Here is an 11,054-nt window from a genome sequence, read left to right on the forward strand (position 1 = left end):
TTGCTCTAGCCGTCAAGGGATAGGGAAGGAAAAGTTAAACATGTCTGTAACTTCATAGTTCATGCACCATATCTGTAACTACTTTTTGCTTCTAAAAAGTGCAACTACTTTGTATTTAATGTATGTTTGTTTTATACTGTCTGATCTGAGACTACTCCCTCCTCTCATGTCGTGTGTGTGAAAGCAGCAGCGGAGCTACGTGCAGTTCTGGGGTGCCACTGCCTCCTAGCCGTAGGCCGTAGTCTAATTAGTGAAGGAAAAAAATTATAGAGGGTTAAATTAAGAAGTGTTTAGTCATTTGGCCCCCAAAGATGCATATTTTTTGTTTGCCGCCCCCACCCCCGAGATCTTCCGCTAGCTCCGCTACTGCGTGAAAGAATCCATATTCGCATATGCAAGACATGGTATACCACGTGTGGAGGCACGAAGACATGAAGTTTACTCGAATTAATGTTGTCACACACTTTTTAATATTATTGTTGCTTAAGGTAGTAAGTGATTTCATTTAATCATCTACGCCAATAGGTTCACGAATCTATATAACCAATATATGTGATACGAGCTGGCTTTCGTTGTGCTCACACTTCTAAAAATTAATTTATGAATCTAGCATCATTAAATAACACTCATAATCAACATTTTGTGTCTAAAATCCAGCCATGATGAAATCACATGCTGGCAACTTGCTCGGAACAAGTTATCATGTTTACACATTATGAAAAACTGAGAAAGGAAATAACTCCAATTCAACTATTCAATGCAAAACAACCATATCGCAATATACCGTTAGTCAAGTCATATTGATTTTGTTGTTTTCTATAATCAATGTCAAACCATACTCACAGGAGCAACGAGTCACCAAATATCATAAATACTGTAAGAGTACAACAATTAAAGCACTTAAAAGAAATACTTCCAGGCATTTTTCTGTTGTTAATGGTCGTAACCGAATTCATTCACCATATACTTTGGATAAATATTTCATTTTAGAAGCGAAGAGCAATGCCGGGAAGAAGCAAGAGAAGTTACTCCGCCGTTTGCTGTAAACAAAAGCATCACGGCTAACCTCGCAACAAATGATTGCATTGCAGACCTTGTCTCTGTAAACAAATATAAGATATTTTAAATTCACAGACGGAGTAAGACGTATTTACATGTAATAACACATTTCATTTCGAAATTATTCAGAAAAACATTTGGAAAACACAGGGATTTTATCCGAAGCTCTCGCTCATCGACCCTGAATACCGTCGGCCCCGGACACGTGCACGCGCGACCCCCGGCAGGATCACGGCCGTCCAAGGTTGCCCGCTCCCCATCCAACGGCCGGGCGCCACCAGGGTTTTGCCGCGGGGGTACAAATAGCCTTCTTCCCCCTCCGCCGCCGCCTCCTCCCTCTCCTCTCTCGCCACGCCGCAGTTGGGAGCCAGGCCCCCAACTCTTATCAAACCCTAAACCAAAAAATACCTCAAAAAAAATCCGCAAAATCACGAAAAAAAATCTACCCTTCGATCGGTGATGGCGGCGCAGGCGGCGAGTTCGGCGTCGGAGGGCGGCTCCCCGGCCGCGGCGGCCGCTGCGGCTGCAGCGGCGGCGTCGTCGTTCCCGGCGACATCGCTGTACGTGGGCGACCTTGACGTGAGCGTGCAGGACGCGCAGCTCTTCGACGTCTTCGCCCAGATCGGCGGCGTCGTCTCCGTGCGCGTCTGCAGGGACGTCACCTCGCGGAAGTCGCTCGGATACGCCTACGTCAACTACAACACCCCGGCCGACGGTGAGCCAGCCCTTCCCCGTTCCCCACGTCGGCGATTAGCGCTTTTTGCACTGCTAGGTTACCGGTCGAATTAGTCTTTTTCGCGCTCATTGCATGAAGCTGTCGGATTTGTTTTTGTTTCGATGCGGTTGCGTTCGTTGGTGGTTTCTGTTAGATTGTTCAGGCGGTGGCTGAGGCAGTTAGGGATTTGGCGGTTGGTGGTTCACAGCTTATAACACGGTGTCACTTGATTTGGAAGTTTGGACTCTGGTCGACATTTTTTGCTGAACTATGTATAAATGTGCTCCTTTTCCTCTTTTGGGATTTTATCCTGACCTCGCAGCTAGTTGGTGTCCACGATCCTGGGGTTATTTAATTAAATTTGTGGAGCGTACGCACATTAGAATCAAAAGTTAAATAGGGTGCTGTGCTAGCTTGGTGGCCAGCATATAGGTTTCTTTAGTTCCTCGTCCTTGGAACAAGGCTCTGCAGCGCGAAGGGCTGGTTGTGGATGAAGGGTGAGGGAGAAAGGGTGGATGGTGAAGGGCGAGGAAGAAGAGTGAGAAAAGTGTGTGAGCGAGCGGGAGAGCTGCAGGATGAGATCCCTGCATGTAGTGGTGCCGGCGGCAAAGTCTTGTTGCTGCACCAGGGTTTTGAGGCGGTTTTGGAATGGTGGTTTTGGCTTTTAGTTCATGGTGGCTGGTTTGTTTGCCAATTTTGTCTTCCTCTGAGGTAGTTACTGGTTCGGCGGTCGATGAACGGTTACAAAAATTGTTATTCACGTGTTTGGAAAGTTTGGACTGTAGTTTATGAATGAGTTTATGAATGTGACCAATAGGACTATAGTTGATTCTGATCCTACTGTTTTTACGCTTTTGCTGTTTTATCCCAGGCATGTGGTGTCTACAATCCTGGGGTGTGTTTACTAAAGTAACACAAATACATTTATTTAAGCTTGTACTATGTTTACTGAATGCTTGTGTTTGGTAGCTTTGCTCCTGCGAAGATGATATTTAAAGCTAGGTAACTGTTTGTGGAATAATAGCTGGTGTTGTCCTTGGGAAGTTTCTACATTTGATCAAATGTTTCCATGGTTCACTCTCTCCTTGATATATATATATATTGCCTTATAGAACCACTTCCATGCATATTTTCTTGTTGTATATCTGCAAGGCCTTTTAGTGGTTTCATACTGATTTTGAAATATCTTGCAGCTGCACGGGCTCTTGAAATGCTCAACTTCACTCCTATCAATGGGAGGCCTATCAGGATAATGTATTCTAACCGTGACCCCAGCTTGCGCAAGAGTGGCACAGCAAATATATTTATTAAGGTGCGTGCAATATTCAGTATGCAATTATTGACTCTTATTGTTGTGGCGCTACTATATTTATCTAACCTGTTATCTTGTCCTTCCATCTTCTGCAGAATCTTGACAAGTCAATTGACAACAAAGCTTTGTATGACACATTTTGTGTGTTTGGAAACATTCTTTCATGTAAAGTTGCAACAGATCCTGCTGGGGAATCAAAGGGCTATGGCTTCGTTCAGTATGAGCGGGATGAGGCTGCTCATGCTGCTATCGAGAAACTGAATGGGATGCTTATGAATGACAAGAAGGTGTATGTTGGGCCTTTTGTTCGTAAGCAGGAGAGAGATAACTCTCCCGGCAATGTCAAGTTCAATAATGTCTATGTTAAGAACCTAGCTGAGACTACCACTGAAGATGACTTGAAGGAAATCTTTGGGAAGTTTGGAGCAATAACAAGTGTTGTTGTAATGCGGGATGGGGATGGAAGATCCAAATGTTTTGGATTTGTGAATTTCGAAAGTCCAGATGAAGCTGCTCTGGCTGTTCAAGATTTGAATGGCAAGAAATTTAGTGACAAGGAATGGTATGTTGGAAGAGCGCAGAAAAAGTCAGAAAGGGAGATGGAATTGAAAGAGAAGTTTGAAAAGAACCTTCAAGAGGCAGCGGATAAGTATCAAAACACCAACTTGTATCTGAAGAACTTGGATGATACTGTTGACGATGAAAAGTTGCGAGAACTTTTTGCTGAGTTCGGAACTATTACTTCCTGCAAGGTTTGTTTAAATTCTCAGCTGCTGATCTATACATGATGCTATGCTTCCCACATGTGCTACTAATTGAAACTCTTTGTCACAGGTTATGCGTGATTCAAACGGCGCTAGCAGAGGTTCTGGATTTGTCGCTTTTAAATCTGCTGATGATGCTTCCCGAGCTGTAAGCTTGAGCTGTACTTGTGTAAATAAGTATGATTTAATTTGTGCTTCTGATTATTTTTGGTTCCTAAAGTTATTTATTCTTTCTTACAATGTCCCATGTTAGCTTGCTGAAATGAACAACAAGATGGTTGGCAATAAACCACTTTATGTTGCACTCGCACAGCGCAAAGAAGATAGGAAAGCTAGGCTGCAGGTAAGAACTTCTGTGAGTGAAATTGTATTTTATATGACTGATGTTCCTGATATATATGCTTGTATAGTATTTGCTCACCTAGTTTTTCAGCAAAACCTACTGAGATGAACACCTAGACAATCTGATGGCACTTATTGTTCAATTTGTGGACCTAGTGCTTTCTCATGATACTTTAGTTCAGTATTACCAGCTAAATGTTCCATCATGTGCATTTTTAAGTATGTTTTGACTGTCAACAGTCGATAGAATTGTGGTGTTTTATGAAAACTTTCTTCGCTCACATGGTTTCCAAGCAATTTATTTGGTCATTCATGGTGCTTTTCTGCTGTAGTTCAATTTTCTGTCACTAACTGTTGTTCGTTGCAGGCACAGTTTTCACAAATGCGCCCTGTTCCAATGGCTCAAACTGTTGGTCCTCGTATGCAAATGTTACCTCCTGGTGTTCCAGTTGGTCAGCAAATGTTCTATGGCCAGCCACCAGCGTTTATTAACCCACAGGTGAGTTGAGTCAAAAAAAAATTCTCATTGTCAATATTATGTTGTTAGCTTGCTAGATTTGAACCTACACTTCATAACATTATTATGTTAGGCATATAAATTTTCTCAAGCAAGCATGTACCATTGCTTTAGCATGAAAGGTCATTACCAATATTTTCTCATTGTTGGCATTTTGACATGGTGCGGTTTTATCATTTTGTTGTAAAATACAGCAACGTGGCCATAAATACTTCTGTTAGGATAACGAAGTTTTCATCAGGAAACAGTGCAATTTGCTTTTGGGTTTTCCATCATGTAGATCTAGAATTTCCTTGTTTAATATCACACATGATATTTGTACAATCATTATGGATTGACAAAGTGTGGTCTTTTTGTAGCCTGGATTTGGCTTCCAGCAACCTTTCATGCCTGGAATGAGGCCAGGTGGTGCTCCAATGCCAAACTTTATGATGCCTATGGTTCAGCAAGGACAACAACCACAACGCCCAGCTGGTAGGCGAGCTGGTGCTGGAGGAATGCAGCAATCCATGCAGATGGGTCAGCAGCAGGTAACCTGCAGATATTGCTTCATTTCTCTTCAATATGCCATATTTTCCTAGGGGTTTTTTGAGCCATTCAACAATCAGTCTTGTTTTAGAGGGTCTAAAATCTAATTATTATTGCAGATGATGGGTAGGGGTGGTGGTCGTGGTTACCGCTATCCGACCGGCCGTGGCATGCCTGATCCTGCTATGCATGGTGTTGGGGGTGTGATGACATCCCCATATGAGATGGGAGGGATGCCTATGAGAGATGCCGGTGCGTCACAGCCAGTTCCAATTGGGGCATTGGCTTCTGCACTTGCCAATTCACCCCCAGAGACGCAAAGAATGGTACGTGGACGAGGCTCTCTAGGTATTGTATTGTTTTGTTAGGAAAGACGTGTTTGTTGAGCTTGACCTTGTTTTGTTTGTTGCTGCAGATGCTTGGCGAGAACTTGTACCCTCTTGTTGATCAGCTGGAGCACGACCAGGCTGCCAAGGTGACCGGCATGCTTCTGGAGATGGATCAGACCGAGGTGCTTCACCTGCTTGAGTCGCCAGACGCTCTCAAGGCCAAGGTCGCCGAAGCCATGGAGGTTCTCCGCAGCGCTCAGCAGCACACCAACCAGTCCCCTGAGCAGCAGCTGGCTTCGCTCTCGCTGAATGACGGCCTCATCTCTTCCTAAGCTCCACGGCGACAATTTTTGCACCATATCAAACTTATCTAGACTGAAAATGACTTGGTTTATTGGAGACTTAGCTTTTGCCAGTAGTTGAACTAGTCTTTTAGGCTTCCCATGGATTGGCTATTTTATTTGCATGGATTGGTTGTTTTGTTTAAGTTATCGTCTGCTTGTCACTGAATTTATCTTGCTTTCTCGTTCGTGGTTGTTTCTATCTCTGAGCACTGTTTGGTTTGTGCCTATGATGTTGTCTATCTCGCTAGCAAAGAAGCAACTCTACCCGAGGGTTGCTGCAGTACAAAACGTATATGTAGGCCGCTAAATATATTTAGAGGCTGAGGCAACAGGCAAATTTAGTGAAAATTCCTTATGGGTGGGACCAAGTTCTTTATTGATTTTGTGTATACTTAAAATTGTTCTGGCTAGTATCTCTCACAAAATCAATACGTAGTGGAGGGAAGCCGACTCGCCTCGTCAATAAATAAAGACCACGTTTGAGACGCTTTAGAGGAACGGAAACCCTGACTCGCTCGGTTGTCGGTTGTTGCAATGGCTGGCGGAGGCAGAGGACACGGCGGCGGGTGGAGCTCCCTGCCGGCGGAGCTTATACATGAAGTATCGAACCGTCTGCACGCCGACGTAGACCAAATCCACATCCACCAGGTATGCTACCACTGGCGCGCGTCCACCGCCCCGCTCGCAGCCTGCCGTCCGTGGATCGTCGCCGCCCACGACCGCCACCGCAACCCTGTCAGCGCCGTTAACCTTGTCTCTAACCACTCCTTGCTGCCCCGCGGTGGAAAAAGGATGCACTCCCGGGCCCTAGCCCCGGCCGGCCTCCGCCGCTGCTGCTGATCCTCTGGGAGCCCCTCTCCCAAGCCGAGATCCCTCTGCCGCCTTTGTCAGCCGTCGCCCAACTATTCCTCTCCAGCGACCCGATCACCTCGCCGGCGGGCTGGATGGCGATCGCGAGCCAGAAAATCCCGGGCGCACAGATCGGGCACATGCCCTTCTTTTGGCGCCCTTGGAGACGCGGCCTGGACGATACAACCCGAGCACCCTATAGGCCGGATCGACGGCGCAGCCTTCCACCAAGGCAGGCTCTACATCTCCGACATGAGCATGAGACTCAGCATCTTCGATCTACAGCAGCATCCTCCCAAGCGTCTGCGGCTTATCTCCCTCTACACTCCTCTGCGGACGCGGTATCCAAGCCGCTTACCCGGCCCCGGGGATCCTGGTGGCATGCGACAACCAGCTGTTGCTCGTCATGGTGTATCGTGGACAAGGACGCCCCAGCCTCGTGATCCTTGTAGAGGTGCACCGCCCGGATTGGGCCGCCGACCGCCTCAACATCCAGGGGAGAAGGTGACGGATCTCGGCGACTGCTCGCTCTTCTTGGGCCGGGGTGACGGCCTCGCGCTCTCTGCGAAGGACTTCCCTGCCATTAGGAGAAATTGTGTATATTTTGTGAAGCACGACACAAGAAAGCATGAGCAATGGGTTATTGTGTTTGATTTGGAGTCAAACGCTTTGGACCGAATTCCTCACCCACAAGAGCACATGGAGGGCGGCAGCAAAAACAGTGGCTGGTTAGGCTATTCGTGGTTCTGCCCTAGAAGGTCCTTCGTCGAGGCCCTATGATGTATAATATTCCCCCCATTCCATACTGTAGTCGCCTATACTTTTCGAGATTCAACTTTAACAATAATACATAAATCGTTTTACTGATTTTTTTATGGTCAAAGTTAAATCTTCAAAAGCATGGACGCACTACATTATGAAATAGAGGGAGTATCTCATTCAACTATTTAATTATGGCAGCAACAAGCTTTGTATGAATTTATTTATTTTGTGGTCATTAACATGCTCAGTTGATCTGGAAGTAAAGAAGGAGGGATTTTCATATTAGAGTGACCTCATCTATAAATCACAAAATAAGAGGTGTTGTCGACCTGACAATTATGAGCTGCCCTACTCCTCCAACGAATCATAAATTGAAGCATGAACCCTGATAGATTCCACGTTTTGTATGGAATTGTTAGGCTGATTCGCTATATCTCTCTCACGAGTTCTGAATGCTATCTCTCACAAGTTGACTTAAAATTGTTTAACTGTCTTTGTGTGAACAATACTGTGTTAACTGAACTTAACTGAAGTGAGTAGCAAATGTTTGATTCAGTCCTGGTTTGTTTCATCTGGAACAATTCTGGTAGCATCTATGAAACAGATGCAATCTGAAATGTAGCAACTGTTTAAATAAACACCAAGCAGTAATCTGCATATGTTTGGTTCTGTTTAAGGATTGTTTTTATTAGTAACTTCAAACTGAATTTAATCCTGGAGCCAAAACACTGTGTTTGCTGGAGTAGTTGCCACTGCATCAAAACCACATGACATATGGTCGTGAGGTTTGGAATAAACTATCTCATCTGGCTACTGTTCTTGTACATGCTCTGTCCTCTTGCTGCTGTTTTTGTACATGCTTTCCTTCCAATATGTACTGAGAGAATATATTGTGACATTCTTCAGTATTCAGGCTTCTGATATCAGAAATGGAACCCTTTCCTTCCAATCAGTTGAGCCTCAGCGATGTTTGTCATTCAGTTCTGATGGTACTAGTAAGTTTGCTATTGGTGGTGAGGTATCAGGCCATTCCACCTTGCTTTTTCTTTTTCTTCATGCACTTTTTTCTGTAGGGTAAGTTAATGTAAATTCAAGGATAATTTATGAAATGTTATAATCTGCCGAACTTTTAATTTGGAGTACACAGGATTTGGATACTGTCAACAATATAGAGCATGAAATGTTCACTTTTTTTGCTCTCTAAATTGTGTGTCATTATTTTGTTTGCACCTGTTCTTATATGGGTGAAACTTCACTTGTTCTTATATGGATGAAACTTCAATTCTATAGGAGAGTAGTAAACATTTGGTATATCTACATAATCTGTTGGATGCCAAATGGATTTCTGCCCATTAATTCATACTCCTATTTCTGCCCATGGATTTATTGTCATTCTCTGTCAGGTCATCTAAGGCCTTGATAGACCAAATTTTGAGATTCAAATAAATTCAAAGGCCTTGACTAAATTATTCAGATTAATGCAAATAAATTCAAACAATTTCAATAAATTAAAATAATTCCAAATAAATTCAAATAATCCAAATAATTCCAAATAAATTCAAACCTGAACATTTTCAGTTAGTGGCTCAAAACTGTTCCACTAGAGGAGTAGACATTTAACTTAATCAATCTACCATCTAAACAAATACTCCTATTAATTCCACTAGAGGACTAGACATTTAACATAAGGTAGTCTCATTTTAATTTAACTGTTTCTATTTTAGTTGCAATAGCCCATTAGAGTAACTTTTCATTTCTGAAACTTTCAGCCTCAAATTGCAGATCTCCTGGTGCATCCCTTGAACAACAAAACATGCAAAAGGCTGGGAGGTCTGAACTCTAGCCTATCCTTTTTGTGACATTTTGGTGACTACGCAAAACGTAGTAATCAACTCTTATTGCTTTTTGTAGAGGGCCATCTTGAAGCATCTATGCAATTCAGCTGGAGGACCATAGATGATGATCAGGTGAGAGTCCATAATCTATGCCCTAATAATTTCGATTGCCAAAATCTTTGTCTGATTGAATGTTTCCAAAATTAACACGATTGAATGTTTCCAAAATTAACAAAACCTTGCCATTTCTTGATTGAATGTTTCCATAATTAACATGATTGCATGTTTTCAAAATTAACAAAATCTTGCCATATCCTGATTGAATGTTTCCAAATTAACATTTCCAATTTTGCAGGAGTACGTACCTAGCAGCAGCAGCAAAGGCGGGACAAAGGAGGCCGGCCAGAGGCGAGGCGAGTTCGTGTGGTCAAAGTAGAAAGACCAGCTGCAGGTGGTCGAAGCAGCAATAGTAGGTGTCGACGGCGGGGGCAGCAGCAGTAGTAGGCGTCGGCGGCGAGGAAGGAGCTGGCGGGGAAGGACTACCTCATCAACAGAGCCGGCGGGGAAGGACTACCTCATCAGCAGAGCCGGCGGGGAAGGAGAGACTGGGCCGGCGATTGGAGTCTCCCAGCAGCAAAGACGGAGCACGGGGAAGGATCGCGGCGGAATCATGGAGGTTGGCGGCAGTGCAGGTGCAGGTGGGTGACGTCGCAGTGGCTGGTCGCGCACCGGACACCACATCTCCAACGTCACTCTGATACGTCTCCTTCGTATCTACTTTTCCTAATGCTTTTCCTCTTGTTTCGGACTCTAATTTGCATGATTTGAATGAAACTAACCCGGACTGACGCTGTTTTCAACAGAACTACCTTGGCGTTGTTTTTTGTGCAGAAATAAAAGTTCTCGGAATGGAACAAAACTTTTTGGATAACTGTTTCAGAATATGTAAAAAATACTGGCACGAAGAACCACCGGAGGGGGGCCCTGGCTGGGCACAAGACACCAGGGCGTGCCCCCCTCTGGCGCGCCCTGGTGGGTTGTGCCCACCTGGTGGTTTCACATACCCTAATTCCGACGCAATAAAACCTATTTTCGGAGAAAAAAAATCAGTGAGGACGTTTCATCGCGTTTCACGATACGGAGCCGCCGCCACCTCCTGTTCTTCATCGGGAGGCCAGATCTGGAGTCCGTTCAGGGCTCCGGAGAGGGGGATCTTTGACCTTCGTCATCACCAACCCTCCTTCATCGCCAATTCCATGATACTCCCCATCGGAAGTGAGTAACTCCTTCATAGGATCACTGGTCAGTGAGGAGTTGGATGAGATTCATCATGTAATCGAGTTAGTTTTGTTAGGGCTTGATCCCCAGTATCCATTATGTTCTGAGATTGATGTTGTTACAATTTTGCCATGCTTAATGCTTGTCACTTTGAGTCCGGGTGCCTTGATTTCAGATCTGAACCATTTATGTTTTCATCATTATATCTATGTTCTAGATCCGATCTTGCAAGTCATATTCACCTATTACGTCTTATGATCCGTAAACCCCAATGTGACAGTAATTGGGATACTTTCCGGTGATGACCGTAGTTTGAGGAGTTCATGTATTTACTATGTGTTAATACTTTGTTTCGGTTCTCTATTGTAAGGAGGCCTTAATATCCCTTAGTTTCCTTATGGACCCCGCTGTCACGGGAGG

At 44.4% G+C, this 11,054-nt stretch overlaps 1 protein-coding gene and 1 pseudogene across 1 annotated transcript; both read left to right on the forward strand.

Moving 5' to 3' along the window:
• Positions 1–1,387: 1,387 nt before the first annotated feature.
• On the forward strand, positions 1,388–6,076 carry LOC123120701 (polyadenylate-binding protein 8). Its single transcript, XM_044540689.1, has 9 exons — positions 1,388–1,774; positions 2,968–3,086; positions 3,182–3,838; positions 3,921–3,998; positions 4,104–4,193; positions 4,560–4,691; positions 5,069–5,239; positions 5,357–5,563; positions 5,653–6,076. The coding sequence occupies exons 1-9, from the start codon at positions 1,519–1,521 to the stop codon at positions 5,896–5,898; spliced, it is 1,956 nt and encodes a 651-aa protein (XP_044396624.1). The 5' UTR covers positions 1,388–1,518; the 3' UTR covers positions 5,899–6,076.
• Positions 6,077–6,260: 184 nt separating this feature from the next.
• Positions 6,261–10,464, forward strand: LOC123120702 (uncharacterized; annotated as a pseudogene).
• The last annotated feature ends 590 nt before the right edge of the window (positions 10,465–11,054 follow it).

The sequence above is a fragment of the Triticum aestivum genome, chromosome 5D, assembly GCF_018294505.1.
Source record: "Triticum aestivum cultivar Chinese Spring chromosome 5D, IWGSC CS RefSeq v2.1, whole genome shotgun sequence".
In the NCBI taxonomy this organism is placed as follows: Eukaryota; Viridiplantae; Streptophyta; class Magnoliopsida; order Poales; family Poaceae; genus Triticum; species Triticum aestivum.

What these genes read in the sequence shown, in the direction of transcription:
- LOC123120701 (XM_044540689.1), top strand. Translation starts at nt 1,519, where the DNA reads ATGGCGGCGCAGGCGGCGAGTTCGGCGTCGGAGGGCGGCTCCCCGGCC. An exon ending in CAGCAAATATATTTATTAAG is followed by an intron (nt 3,087 to 3,181) that starts GTGCGTGCAATA and finishes CATCTTCTGCAG; the next exon opens with AATCTTGACAAGTCAATTGA. An exon ending in GAACTATTACTTCCTGCAAG is followed by an intron (nt 3,839 to 3,920) that starts GTTTGTTTAAAT and finishes TCTTTGTCACAG; the next exon opens with GTTATGCGTGATTCAAACGG.